Source organism: Garra rufa, chromosome 12, assembly GCF_049309525.1.
Source record: "Garra rufa chromosome 12, GarRuf1.0, whole genome shotgun sequence".
Classification (NCBI taxonomy): Eukaryota; Metazoa; Chordata; class Actinopteri; order Cypriniformes; family Cyprinidae; genus Garra; species Garra rufa.
In genome coordinates, this window is record NC_133372.1 from 34,193,218 (window position 1) to 34,208,956 (window position 15,739).

The 15,739-nt window shown below is 32.9% G+C and overlaps 1 protein-coding gene across 1 annotated transcript in view; it reads left to right on the forward strand.

Annotated features, from left to right (window-relative positions):
- srgap3 (SLIT-ROBO Rho GTPase activating protein 3) overlaps positions 1-14,358 on the forward strand; it is a 132,753-nt gene extending 118,395 nt beyond the window's left edge. The window contains exons 20-22 of the mRNA XM_073852569.1: positions 2,381-2,530; positions 2,751-3,078; positions 7,324-14,358. Of these exons, the coding sequence (XP_073708670.1) occupies positions 2,381-2,530; positions 2,751-3,078; positions 7,324-7,761 (916 nt within the window). The 3' untranslated portion in view covers positions 7,762-14,358. The remainder of the gene's footprint in view (positions 1-2,380; positions 2,531-2,750; positions 3,079-7,323) is intronic.
- Positions 14,359-15,739: the final 1,381 nt, after the last annotated feature.

Genomic DNA, 15,739 nt, shown 5'->3' on the forward strand with positions numbered 1-15,739 from the left:
GGGTGCAATGGGACATGACGTACTTCACTAAGGTTAAAGAGAGTTGAAAGTAAGCCTATCAAGTGTTCAGGGGCTTTCTGCTCCCCGTTACTGATTTATAAAGACTTGAGATGACATGAAAGTGAAAAAAAAGTTAGCAACATCCTTGAGTTGATCATATTTATATCATTATCTGATATTAACTGTCCTACCGCTGTTTCAGTAATTACTAAAATTATGACATGCTCATTATGTCTTTGTATGGTTTAACCGGTGTCAGTTTGATGAATGAGATGATTAAAAGGGTCGGTCCAAACTCTGTTCCTAATATTGCAAGATTTGACAGCAGCAAATAAGGAAAATTGAGGTTTGTAAAATGAAAAGAGGATGAGAATAGCAGTCGCCACTTAGACTGCATTAGAGGTGGGCGGAATGATCGAAATCTTGTATCACAATATTTATTTGTCCTGTGAATGCTTTATATATGACATGAGCATAAACTTTTAGTGGAAGGTCATACCCAAAGCATAGAAGCTGTTAGAGAGGATCAGCTTTCTCTTAATGGCAATGGTTTTGAAATTAAGGGTCCAACAAGTACGTGCTTCAGTCCATTTAGTGTGTTTAAAAGGCACTTAGAAAAATGAGTTGCTAAAAGATTGCATAATGAAACATTTGGGCTGTAGACTTTCTCTGAGACTTTTTTCCATGAATGTGACGTTCAACAGCTTCAGATTACCAAACACCTTCTGCTGTCGTCTCCCAAGAGAACTGTAAACGCAGCTCGAGAACATGCTGTGAAACTGTGATCAGTGGATGTTTGCTTGCTCAGGGCTCTGGGAATGAGCGATGAAATGAAAGTGATGCAGGAGCCACTGGGACCAAAAAAATAAGAAACTTGAGGCTTCTTTCATTGCCAGCTTTATGTACAAGGCTTTTTTGGTGTGTGTGACAGTTTAGCTGGTAAACATTATGATATGGACTACTGTTTAAAAGTTTGGCGACATTCATACTATTTTTTTATTAGCAAGGATACATTAAATTGATCAAAAGTGACAGTACATTGTTAAAAACAATTTTGTTATCCTGAATAACAAAAATATTAAACATCACAACTTTTTGTTAACCTTAATAATAAATTATTCTTGAGCACCAAATCAGCATATTAGAATGATTTCTAAAGGATCATGTGACATTGAAATCTATGGAATTTATAACTAACATTTGCAAGTTTATATCACACAGTTTGAAAAAAAAAATCAGAATTTGCAAGAAAAAAGTCAGAATTGCGAGTTTCTTACAATTCTGACTTTATTTCTTGCAATTGCAAGTTTATATCACACAATTTTGACTATAACTCGCAGTTGCGAGTTTATATCATGCAATTCTGAGAAAAAAATCAGAATTGCGAGTTGTGAACTCAAAATTGCGAGAAAAAAATCTGAATTGCGATTTTCTCACAATCCTGACTATATCACGCAACTGACTTTATAACTCACTCACTTTATTTCTCACAATTGTAAGTTTATATTACACAATTCTGACTTTATATCACGCAATTTTGAGTTTATATCATGTAATTCTGAGGGAGAAAAGTCAGAATTGCAAGTTTCTAACAATTCTGATTTTATTTTTCGCAATTACAAGTTTATATCACACAATTCTGAAAAAAATGTCAGAATTATGAGTTGTGAACTTAAAATTGACAAAAAGAAAAATTTAGAATTTCTCACAAATCTGACTTTATTTCTCGCAATTACAAGTTTATATCACGCAATGTTTTCTTTATAACTTGCAATTTCGAGTTTATATCACGCAATTCTGAGAAAAAGTCTGAATTGTGAGTTGTGAACTCAAAATTGCGAGAAAAAATTCAGAATTGCATTTTTCTCACAATCCTTATTTCATTTCTCCCAACTGCAAGTTTTTATCACGCTATTTTAAATTTATATTATGTAATTCTGAGAAAAAAAAGAATTACAAGTTTCTCACAATCTAGATTTTATTTTTCGCAATTACGAAAAATAAAAAAAGTTTATATCACACAATTCTGAGAAAAAAAGTTAAAATTGCGAGACAAAATTAAAAATTTCGAGTTTCTCGCAAATTTGACTATTTCTCGCAATTGCAAGTTTATATCACACAATTTCGACTTTAGAAACTGGCTTCCATAGAAATCTGAAGTAATGGCTGCTAAAAAGTCAGCTTTTCCATAATTTATATTTTAAATTTAATTAAAATTTAATAACAGCTATTTTAAATTGCAATAATATTTCACAGTATTACTGCTTTTGTTGTTTATTGTTTATTGTTTCAAAGACTTGTTTTTAATTATTTCAGTCTGTTTTTTTAAAACAGCCAATCTGCAGAGTAACCGGAACGATTTTTGTCTCTATCTCTTTAGGGATGACGCCTTCTCTGATAGTCTGAGTCAGAAGGCTGACAGCGAGGCCAGCAGTGGACCATTACTGGACGATAAAGCCTCATCCAAAAACGATCTGCAGTCCCCATGTGAACCTTCGCCTGATTACAACTTCAGCGGGGTCATGGGCCGGTCAGTGGCTGATTATGCAGAATTCAGCTTGTATTTATTCCACATATTTTCGTCCTCAAGAAAAAATAATGATCTAAATTAAAGTGTTTAATCTTATCCTGTTTCTCCTTGCAGCTTGTTTACTTGTTTTTAGACTGCATTTCCAGTCTGCTTTGAGTTAAAAAACAGTGTTGACAGTCTAGATTAAAGCTTTTTACCATCTCATTGTATATTCATGCAGGGTTAGGTTGCGTTCGGATGGGTCTGCTATTCCTCGGCGCCGCAGCGGCACTGACTCTCACAGTCCTCCCCGAGACACACCGCCACGGGCCGCCGCTTGCCCCAGCAGCCCCCACAAGGTGGCGGTCAGTAGGAGCCACATAGAGAGTCCTGAGAAGAGACGTTTGGGAACCTTTGGCAGTGCGGGCAGCATTAACTACCCTGAGAGAAAGATCTATCCTGAGGGTCACCCGCTCAGGCCTGTGCCAGGAGCAACAAGACATAGCAGCCTAGGAGACCACAAGTCCTTGGAAGCTGAGGCTTTAGCAGAGGTGGGTGTGTGTGTGTGTGTGTGTGTGTGTGTGTGTGTGTGTGTGTGCACATTTAGTTTCTCGTTCAATTTCAGTGTTGTGTGTGTGTATATGGTTGAGGTCAAAAGTGTACATTCCCCTTTCAGTATCTGCAAAGTGTTAATTATTTTACCAAAATAAGAGGAGTACAAAATGCATGTTATTATTTATAGTACTGACCTGAATAAGATATTTCACATAAAAGATGTTTACACATAGTCCACAAGAGAAAATCATAGCTGAATTTATAAACAAATGACCCCGTTCAAAAGTTTACACCCCCCCAGCTGTGTTTTTTTGTTTAGTGATAGTTGTTCATGAGTCCCTTGTTTGTCCTGAACAGTTAAACTGCCTGCTGTTCTTCAGAAAAATCTTTTAGGTCCCACAAATTCTTTGGTTTTGCAGCATTTTTGTGTGTTTGAACCATTTCCAACAATGACTGTATGATTTTGAGATCCATCTTTTCACACTGAGGACTACCAAGAGACACATATGCTACTATTACAGAAGGTTTACATTTTCACTGATGCTCCAGAAGGAAAAAACTTGAATTAAGAGCCGGGGGTGAAAACTTTTGGACAGAATAAAGATTGTACATTTCCTTTTTTTTATTTTGCCTAAATATCATATTTTTTTCATTTAGTACTGCCCTTCAGAGCCTACAGAAGATAGTTACATGTTTCCCAAAAGACAAAATAAGTTCAATTTACCCTGATCTTCAAATTCAAAAAGTTTTCACCCCCCAGCTCTTAATGCATTGAATTTCCTTCTGGAGCATCAGTGAGTGTTTGAACCTTCTATAATAGTTGCATATGCGTTGAAAACAAAAGAATTTGTGAGACCTGAATGATTTTTACTTTAGTTTAACTGTTTAGGACAAACAAGGGACTAATGAGCAACTAACACTGAACTAAAAAAATCACAGCTGTAGATCATTTAGGTCAGTGGTTTTCAATCCTGGTCCTGGGGACCCACTGCTCTGCACATTTTGTATGTCTCCCTTATCTGACACACTCAGTTCAGCACATGGATCTCTCTCCTAACGAGATGACAATCTGAATCAGGTGTGTTAAATAAGGGAGACACACAAAATGTGCAGAGCAGTGGGTCCCCAGGACCAGGATTGAAAACCACTGATTCAGGTAACAACACAGTATTAAGAATCAAGGGGATGTAAGCTTTTGAACGGGGTTATTTTTATAAATCCAACTATTATTTTCTCTTGTGGACTTGAGGTATCATCAGTCAAGGCTTACACTGCAAAGTTTTGGGCAGAAAAATAATAAGCAAGCGCCACTAATTATTCTAAAAGTCATAAAACATATTTTGATTAATTATTGCAATTTGATTACATCAGTGTGATTTAAATATATGAATATTTAAAACATAATTCGCTATTGCTGAGATCAAGCATTCAAATATTCTTGGTAAGTGTACCATAAATCTTCTTATATTTTGTACCCTTGTGAATCAAAGCTCAGAAGGATTCGAAATGTCTTTTGAGGTGTAATCATGAAAGGTTTTTGGTCTTTCTCTTGAGCCTTTCATTTAGCCTAGAATTCTGTGAGGCTGAAGAAGCTGGCAAGATTTAGTCCAGCAGAAACAAAGAGCTGGCACTAAAGCAGATATCAGCATGAACGGGAAAGGCTGGCACTGATCCATGCGTTTCATTTGCACACGGTTAAATAATGAAGTCTGTGACACACGGAACAGTTAATGATCTTTTGTAATGGCCCCTTTGCGTCTACACACACCTAATGAAAAGAAAATGGCTTATGTGAATACAGACATCAAAATCAAGGTATGATTGATATTGTTGGACAGAAATGTGTTGTTTTGTGTATTGATGATGCATTATAAGCACGATCTGATTAACGTTACTGCTTGATGTTCAGTTTGGGAAATGTGTGTAAATGTGTTCAGGGGGGTGTGTGGGGTTATTGATGACATCTGCTCAGTAATAAGACCTTGCAAGGTACTTTTGTGTGTGTGTGTGTGTGTGTGTGTGTGTGAGCGCATGTCTTCATGAGCCTTTTATCTTCTGAACATTAAATTTTTATGGCATGCTCAGCTGCAAGACAGAGGACAGTCTTGAAAGAGAACTGGAAAGCAGGGAGTTTATAGTCTATCAGGACAGCAGCGACACTGTGTGTATATCAAACATAATCTGCCTCTGTGATATACTGGACTGTTCCGGAAGAAAGTAAGATGAATTTCCAGGAAAGATGAGAGATTTCTAAGGCCGTATAGCTCGGTAAATCCTTTCTGTGCAGAAACCCACAAATTGAAGCTATTGATCATTTCTCACGTTGTCATTATTAGTGGTGCTAGTGGATTTAAGCACATCCCTACTGCTTGCCTTTGCTATATTAGAAATACTTAAGTTATGACAGATGAGTCCAGTTAATGTGCAGAAAGCTATTTTTCAGATAATGACTAAAACAGTATTTTTCATGATATAAATCTTATGTCATCATCAAAATTAAACAAAAATGTTTTTGTTTTTTCACTTTCACAATAACATGAAAAATCTTTATTGTGACAGTAATAAATTAATTTAATTAAAACGTACTGTTGACAAAAAATGTTATGAATAAAATGCTTGAACATGGAATTTTTGATGTTATTTTTTTATGTCTAAAATTAGATGCCATTTTAGAGCTAATGAAAAATTACAGAAATCATAAATTTTCTCAACAATTTTAATTGAAACATAATGTCAAAAACTTTAGATTTATAGTAGGTTATGAATAAAATGCATTTATTTTTCAGCCATTTTAATTAAAACATACTGTTGACGAACTAAATTATGACTAAAATGCTTGAACGTTTGAACAAATGTTATTGTTGTTTGACTAAAATTCAGTGCTATTTTAGACTGAAATGAAAAAAATTAAAATTTAGTCAATATTTTGTAAAAATTGTTGTTAAAAATACTTACTTTTGACAAAAACATAAACTAGGTTATGAATAAAATGCTTGAACATTTGGTTTAATATTAAATGTTAGTTTTATTGAGTACAATTCAATGCCATGTTAGAATAAAATGAAAAATATATGAATTTAGTCAATATTTTGTCAAAATTGTTGTGAAATAATAATAATTAAAATATACTGTTGACAAAAAATAACTAGGCTATGAAAAACATGTTTGAACATTTGGTTTAATATTAAATGTACGTTTTTTTTAGAATAAAATCAAAAATATATATATTTAGTTAATATTTTGTTAAAATTGTTGTTACAAAATAAAAAAATTTATATTGTTGACAGAAACCTAAACTAGGTTATGAATAAAATGCTTGAACGTTTGGTTTAATATTAAATGTTAGTTTCATTGAGTACAATGCCATTTTAGAATAAAATGAAAAATATATAAATTTGTCAATATTTTTTCAATATTTTTGTTAAAAAATAATAATTAAAACTATAGGCTATGAATAAAATACTTGAACATTTGGTTTAATATTATAATGTTAGTTTCATTGAGTACAATTCAAAGCCATTTTAAAATAAAATAAAAAAATGTATAAATCTAAATATTTTAATATTTTAATATTTTGTCAAAATTATTATAAAAAAAAATATTTTAAACATACTGTTGACAAAAACCTAAACTAGGTTTTAAATAAAATGCTTGAACATTTGGTTCAATAGTAAATGTTGGTTTTATTAAGTACAGTTCAACACCATTTTAGAATAAAATGAAAAAATGTATACATTTTGTCAATATTTTGTCACAGTTGTTAAAAAATAAAAGTGAAAACACTAGTTTATGAATAAAATGCTTAAACATTTGGTTTAATACCAAATGTTATTGTTGCTTGACTCACATTTAAGGTCATTTTAGACTGAAATGAAAAATATAAAAATTTAATCAATATTTGGTCAAAATTGTTGTTATAAACTAATAATTAAAACATACTTTTGACAAAAACATAAACTAGGTTATGAATAAAATGCTTGAACATTTGGTTTAATATTAAATCTTAGTTTTATTGAGTACAATTCAAAGCCATGTTAGAATAAAATGAAAAATATATGAATTTAGTCAATATTTGGTCAAAATTGGTGTTAAAAAATAATAATTAAAACATACTGCTGACAAAAGCCTAAACTAGGTTATGAATAAATAATGTTAAATATTAAAGAATAAAATAAAAAATATATCAATGTAGTCAATATTTTGCCAAATGACCGTAAAAAAAAAATTGTGTAAAAAATAAACAATATTTTTTATTACAGGATATTGAGAAGACCATGAACACCGCACTTCATGAGCTTCGCGAATTGGAACGGCAAAACACAGCCAAACAAGCTCCTGATGTTGTTCTGGATACATTAGAACCGCTCAAGAACCCTGTGAGCTCAGAGCCAGCGAGCCCCCTACACACCATCATGATCCGAGACCCAGACGCGGCCCTCAGACGCAGCAGCAGCTCCACCTCCGAAATGATGACCACCTTTAAACCGGCGCTGTCCGCCAGATTGGCCGGAGCCCAGCTCAGACCTCCGCCTATGAGGCCCGTGCGACCCCCGCCCACGCAGCACCGCTCCAGCAGCTCCAGCTCCTCTGGGGTGGGAAGCCCTGCCGTGACCCCCACAGAGAAGATCTTTCCAAACAACGCGAGCAACGCTGCAGCTTCCTCCGCCAACTCTGGCGAGAAACCCGGGACCATGTAGCAGCAGCAGCAGGCCCGTGGTGCGGTGTAGCTACCTGCGCTGGTGAGGGCTAACAAGGCTCATTCCAGGAAGGAAGTTCAGGAGTGCCATTTTGTTTATGAATTTATTTTTTGAGCCTTTAAGAGGTCTGACCTGTGGCCTAGTGGTTTGACATGTTGAGCCTGTTTGCGGATGATGTGAGTTGAGTCTGGCTCAGGTGATTTCCCCATTCCATTCTGTTCTTCCCATCATTTCCTGCCCTCTCTGTGAAAAAAAAGACAAAAAATAAAAATACAAGGGAAAAGAGATAATTCCAGGGTAAATTTAATCAAAACATATATGATAAATTCTTATTAATTTTACCTCAGAATTAATACTAACTTGTGCTTTTTGGCCACATTTTTATGTGACTTTTATTTAGAGCAAGATCAAACGAGTGAGTTTGCATTTCTCTCTGCACTGGTTGGCCAAAAGAGTTCTGTTGTTCAAGAGTGAATAAACTGAGGAGGACTGTTTTAAAGTAAGCGATAAGCCCCGCCCTCCAGAACTGGACTGTACATATAATAGAACCAAACGGTCACTCGAAGACTGTCTAACACGGCCAGCTACCTTTGAGCTGTTGTAAATAGAGATATACTGTACTTGAACTTGTAATGCCTTTCGTTTGTAGAATAAGCGATATAAATCTAAGTAACAACATAGCCAAGCTGTATACATATATGAGATGCAGAAAACCAATATACCAACTAATTGTAAGAAAACTGTGGTAAAATGTAGTTTTACTTGTATATAAATTTTGGGTAGATTCTTTTTTTAAGTGTCAATCTTGTACAGCCGAGGACAGAAGAGGCAGGGAGACTAGAACGGCTTTTATCGAAAACATTTACAACCAAGCAAACAAATAATGAATCAATAGTCTGAGCCATTATTATTAATATTAGTTTGAGGAGTGCTCTATTCTTTACTTCCCTTCTTCCCAATACAAAAGGCAGTTCATCATGCCGAATTTACACATTTAAATGCTTCATTCTTATAAAGTTACGTGGCTTTAAGGCATTCTAGTAAGCTCCATGTTATTGCAAGCATCCATCAATTACGTATTTCAAATAGCCCTGCTTTGGAAATGTATCTCATATATACTTCGCCAACTGATTATATGAATATTAATAATTACTAAAATGACCAGATGACACACAAGCAACAAAAGTAAATGGGTGAATCACACCAAACATTCCCGGGACTTATTTGTCCAAAAAAAAGCAAAAAATTTAATCAGTTGACATGAATGCGGAAGCCTGTTTCCACCACTGAATCACCACTGAATTGTGACTTATTATCTCAGAAATTTTTTTCTTATAAATGAGTTAAGTTTATAAGTTTATATTCTGACAATTCTGACTTTTTTCTCAGAATTGTGAGATATAAATTTTGTGAGTGAAAAAATCACAATCGCAAGTTATAAAGTTAGAATTGTGAGACAATTCTGAGAAAAAGTCAGTTGAAACTCAGAGAAGAGAAAATACGAAATTGTTTATATTGTAATTTTGACTTTATTTCTCAGAATTGCGAGTTTATGTCTTACAATTCTAACTTTATAACTCAAAATTGCGATTTTATATCACTCAATTCTGACTTCATTTCTCAGAATTGAATTTATCTCACAAATCTGTCTTTATAACTCATAACACTTTTTCTTGCAAATGCGAGTTTATATCTTGCAATTGTAAAATTTCTGACTTTTCATAATTCTGAGAAAAAGTTAAAAGTACATTTTAATACCTCACAATTCTGCAATTGCAATTCTGACTTTTTTCCCGCAAATGCGAATTTATATCTCACAATTCTATTTTTTTCATTAAAATTCTTACTTTTTTTGTCAGAATTGTTATGAGAAAATTCTGAGAAAAAAAGTCACAATTATGAGATAAACTGACAATTCTGAGAAAAACTAGTCACTAAGTCACAATTGCGAGATGAACTTCAAAGTCAAAATTGAGTTTATCACTCAATTCTGACTTTTTTTTCTCAGAATTGTTTATATCTCACAATTCTAACTTTACAACTTACAATTGCAATTTTATATCACTCACTAAGTTAATATCTCACAATTTGGAGAAAAAGTCAGAGGTTTGTACTTTTTTTAAGAATTGCTAGATAAAACCTTGCTATTCTGACTTTTTTTTTTTTTTTTACTTTTTTCTTAGAATTGAAATATAAAGATATAAACTCGCAATTCTGAGACTTTATTTCAAAATTTTGACTGTATTTCTCCGAAATGCAACTTTATTTCTTACAATTGCAAGTTTATGTCTCACAATTCCGACTTTATAACTTGCAATTGGGGGTTTATATCACTCAATTCTGACATAATTTCTCAGAATTGCAAGTTTAGATCTCACAATTCTGACTTTATAACTCACAATTCTGAGAAAAAAAATTCTGAATTGCGAGTTAGTATCGCAATTCTGAGAAAATATATATATATATTTTTTTGTGATGATCGGGACATATTTTTGTTAAATTCACCCCAAAACTTGTGTATGTCAAATATACCCAGTCTCTGACTAGGGGCAGATCCATCCTTTCAATCTAAATATTCAATAGCCTACACAATAATATCACAATACTATATATATATATATATATATATATATATACAATAATAGAAAAAAATCCTAAAAATAGGCTTCATTTTCTTATGCAAAAATATATTTTCATATTTTTTTCTGGTTTTGGGCTGACCTAGACCTATTTTTGTGAGATTCACGAAACGATCTTGTTTATGTTCTAAATGATTCAAAGCAAAGCATATTTTCACATCAAATGAATGATACATTTGTAAATCCATACCAAACTCTCTCTCTCTGGTGATCTCCAGATCCCTCCTCCCCATCTAAATATTCAATAGCCTAGAGAAACCAGCTCCAACAAGAGAAACTCCACTGCCCCCAATCTGTCATATCATCTCGGGTTCATCTTCAGCGTTACCCCTCCTCCCTGAGCAGTGCTTGAAGAGGGAATACCCAGCGTGTACAAAATTTGCCCGACTGACCTAGATATCCACCTAAACACACTGAGCCCAAAGCTTTAATCTCATCTTCTTCACCAATTCTACTTTGGCGCTTTGCCTTAGGATTTGCCACTTCACACCGTCCAATCAGAATGACAATATGGAAAAACGTGTGTATTACATAAAAATGGTTCTCCTCCTCTGTTACTACGCACAATTTTTTTAATCTAGAAATATAATGTTTGAGCTGTTACATCATCCGTCTGCGTTAGCCTTATGTTAGTTCCATACTGATTTACGCTTGCATCTGGGGCATAAATTGAGAATCTCTTAGAGACTCCATGTACTGTTACTGCCATCTTGAATTACTTGTAACGGATGATTTTGGCGATGACTGGTAATTAGCTTCTGTCTGAATTCCTCAGCTTTGTAATAGCATGGGCCTGTTGTCCGCATGTGAGGGAGACTTGCACGTGCTTCTCTTTAGCAAGCAACACTGTTTGAAGACTAATAGTGGTGCCTTTCCCTAGATACAACGCACAATGTATTAAAATAAAGTATGCTGGCCTTCAGCCACAAGGGAGTGATTTGAAACCGGGTCTGGAGCTGCGAGGATTCGACTCATCTCAGGAAGTGATTCTAATTTTGTTTATAATATCTCTTACTGTATCACTTCCCAATAGGCGTCATGTTAACATAAGCGTAAAGACTATTATTCACCATTACTAGGGCGCATATCTATTTCTGGACATTCATTTGAATTCAGCCATGACACTTTTGCATAATTACACCTGGATGGATGAGGGCTTAATTATACTTGCAGTAAAGAAAACATGCAGAATCTTGCAATGCATAATTTATAATTCAGTGTATAGAACAGACTGTTTTAGGTCATTCTTCTATGGTTTTGCAGTAAAACATTTCTGAGGTCACAGAAAACATAGAAATGGAAGGGAATTATAAAAGTGAGATTTCCAGGCCTCATGAAACATGAGTTTTATTTTTATTTTTTAAAAAAAGTCAATTTCTATAGTGAATATACACTACCGGTCAAAAGTTTCTGAACAGTAAGATTTTAAATTTTTTTAAAGAAGTCTCCTCTGCTCACCAAGCCCTCATTTTTTTGATCCAAAGTACAGCACAAACAGTGCAATTTTGAAATCATTTTACTATTTCAAATAACTGTTTTCTGTTTGACTATATTTTAAGATGTAATTTATTCCTGTATCATTACTCCAGTCTTTAGTGTCACATGATCCTTTAGAAATCTTTTTTGATTTGCTGTTTTTTTATTAACATTTATTATTATTATTATTATTATTAACAATATTTAAAACAGTTGAGTAATATTATTTTCAGGATTTTTGGATTTTTTGAGGTCCATAGATCAGCATTTATCTGAAACTAAAAGCTTTTATAGCATTATACACAATACCAAAACTATATTGAAAGTTTGGAGTTTTGCCAAGATATTTTCAAAGATGATAGACAAACTGTTATAGAATAATAATGGAATGAAAACCTAATTCTGACAAAAAAAATTGACATTCAAACTATTTTTTGAATTTCCTGAAAATGTCCCAGAGCAACATTCGACGGGTTTTCCCAGATCGCATCACATATACAGTATATATATTATAGGAATTAATACTTTTATTTAGCAAGGATGCTTTAAATTGATTCAAAGTGATGATAAAGTCATTTATAATGTTATAAAAGATTTCTGTTTCAGTTAAATGCTCTTCTTCTGAACTTTCTATTTATCAGAGAAACCTGAAAAAATTCCACTCAGCTGTTTTTAACAACATAATAATAATAATATTAAATGTTTTTGAACATCAAATCAGAATATTAGACATGTGACTGGAGTAATGCTAAAAATTCAGCTTTGAAATCACAGGAATAAATTACATTTTAAATATATTTAAATAGAAAACAGTTATTTTAAATAGTAAAAATATATATATATTTTTTTACTGTTTTTGCTATACTTTGGAACAAATAAATGCAGGCTTGGCGAGCAGACGAGACTTCTTTAAAACATTAAAAATCTTACTGTTCAAAAACTTTTGACAGATAGTGTTTTTCTGGTTATTCTTAGCTTGAAATTAATTTATTGGCTAAAATAAAATTTCTGTAAAAAAAAATTGACACTTCTTCATAATTACACCTGGATGGATGAGGGATGAATTTTATTTAAAGTAAAAAAATTTTTTTATTAATAATTCATAATTCAATGGGTCATTCTTCTGAAATGTTGATAAAATTAAGATTTCCAGGTCTTTAAAGTCAATTATTATGTCAGTTTCTATTGTAAATATAGGCGTTTTCTTTATTTTAACCAAAAAATAATTAATTGGCTAAAAATAATTCAATTCAGTTTTAAATAAAGAAATGTATTAAAAAGAAAAACTTTAATAATAATAATAATAATAGTAAATCCTCATCCACTACTCATGAATGTCATTAAAGACATTACATTTTATTAATAAAAGTTTTGAGAGCCCTTGCCCTACCTATTAAGTCTTGTTCAGTGTGGATTTTCCATATAAACCTTTCTCAGCACATAAGGGCTAAGACAAATACTGCCCTCTGGTGGCCTTAAATGGCCCGTCCCTGCTCACAACTGCTCCCTCTGTTGGTCAGTGCTGGTATTGATCATTAGTTGACAAAGAATAGACGAGAAAAACGAAAACGGTTGGCAGACATGAAGCTGTTTGTTACAAATGTAACCACATTTCTCATATGTTCCACAGCGTCTTAGTGTCATTCTTTAACTCTAGCTTGCACTAGCAGCCATGCACCAAAGGATCATGTAACTCAGTGTACGTTGCTCAATCCACAACCATACACTGTTTACTCATGCTGTAACCATGCCTTTGAGTGTCATGAGTTTCATGAATACTTGAGTATCAGACATTACGTTCTCACATACGTCGTACAGCTCATGTAGTACATACTGTATAGTAGCGCTTACGTAACGAGCCTGTGTTTGATAATAAATGCTATCGAGTTTACAGAAACTGCCATCTAAATCAGTCCTGGTTGTGTCATTCATCTCTGTTGATCTCCTCTCTGCCAGTGAACTCAAGGCTGTGCTGTGAAAAGCGTATAGTTTTGCTGTTAAGTTAAATCTTCTACCCGAGCTAATGCATTGCAGTATTTAAGGCCGTGTTGGTCTGATAATAGGATGTTGTATGGTACTTGCACGATTACTAAGGCACTTGGTGCATCCCTGTACTTAATAGACTGTATGTGATGTTACTGGAAGTATGTTTTGGGAATGTATGCTACATTGGGCGTGTATTGTACGTATGCCACAGTGGGTGTTTGTTGTACGTATGCTAAGATAACAGAAAATATAGGCTTTCTCCTTCTCTGGACACAATGTTCCACAGGACAAAAGTGGCGTCTGTCTGTAGTAGTGGGTTGTGAAAACTGTCGTTTGGGTTTTTTTCCTCCTCTAACACTTTTTGTCTAGTGATGCTGTTCTCAAATGAGTGTTTGAATGGTTGGATCCCCCCCCCCCCCCCCCCCCTGTGATGTTATCGTACACCATCCCACTGTTTGGATGTGAACCATTCTTAAGTCCAAATAAATACAACTTTTTTTTGACCTTACATTAGGCTGTTGTCTTTTTTTCATTTGAGGTTAAATAGATTGTCATGTAATGCTTGTGTTTGTAATACTATATGTGACCCTGGACCACAAAACCAGTCACAAGGTTAAATTTTACAAAACTGAGATGTATACATCATATGAAAGCTCAATAAATAAGCTTTCTGTTGATATATGGTTTGTTAGGATCGGACAATATTTGGCCGAGATACAACTATTTGAATATCTAGAATCTGAGGGTGCAAAAAAATCAAAATACTGAGAAAATCACCTTTAAACTTCTCCAAATTAGGTTCTTAACAATGCATATTACTAATCAAAAATTACATTTTGATATATTTATAGTAGGAATTTTACAAAAAATCTTCATGGAACATGAACTTTACTTAATTTCCTAATGATTTTTGGCATAAAAGAAAAATCAATAATTTTGACCCATACAATGTATTTTTGGCTATTGCAACAAATATTTCCCAGCGACTTAAGACTGGTTTTGTGGTCTAGGGTCACATATATTATGCATAATTCTCACTTTAAAATGACAAAAATAAATAAATAAAGTAAGTCAGCCTAAAATTAAGAAAACACAGAAATAAAAATAATATTACAAATTAAAACATTTTATTACTGGACTAGGAAAATAAAAACATAAACGAATGAATAAATATGATGATAATTTTTTTTATACTACATTTTTATTCCAGTTTTTCTTAAATATATGTGCACACTTGTCATTAAATAATTACAAAACCTGAGAAATTAGTATGTATGTGTGTGTTTATAATATTTGGTGGATATGTTATTATTATGATTATTATTAGATTATAGATAATACTATTATTATTTTCATATTAATATTGAATTTTACATTTTCATTCCTGTTTTTCTTAATTACGTGTGTGATTGTCATTAAATAATCACAAAATCTGAGAAATTAGTATGTGTGTGTATTTATATTTATTGTATATTATTATTATATTAATATTGAATTTTACATTTTACTCCAGTTTTTCTTAATTATGTGTTTAATTGTCATTAAATAATCACAAAATGTGAGAAAATTAATATGTGTGTATTTATAATATTTGGTGTGTATTATATTGTATCATAGATAATTATTTCATGTTAATATTGAATTTTACATTTTTATTCCAGTTTTTCTTAATTATGCGTGCATAATTGTAATTATTGAAATTAGTGTGTGTGTGTGTGTGTGTGTGTGTGTGTGTGTGTGTGTGTGATTTATATTTAGTGTATATTATTATTATTATTATTATTATTATTATTATAGATACTATTCTACTATTAGTATTTTTATATTAGTATTGAATTTTACATTTTTATTCCATTTTTTAATTATGTGTGCATAAT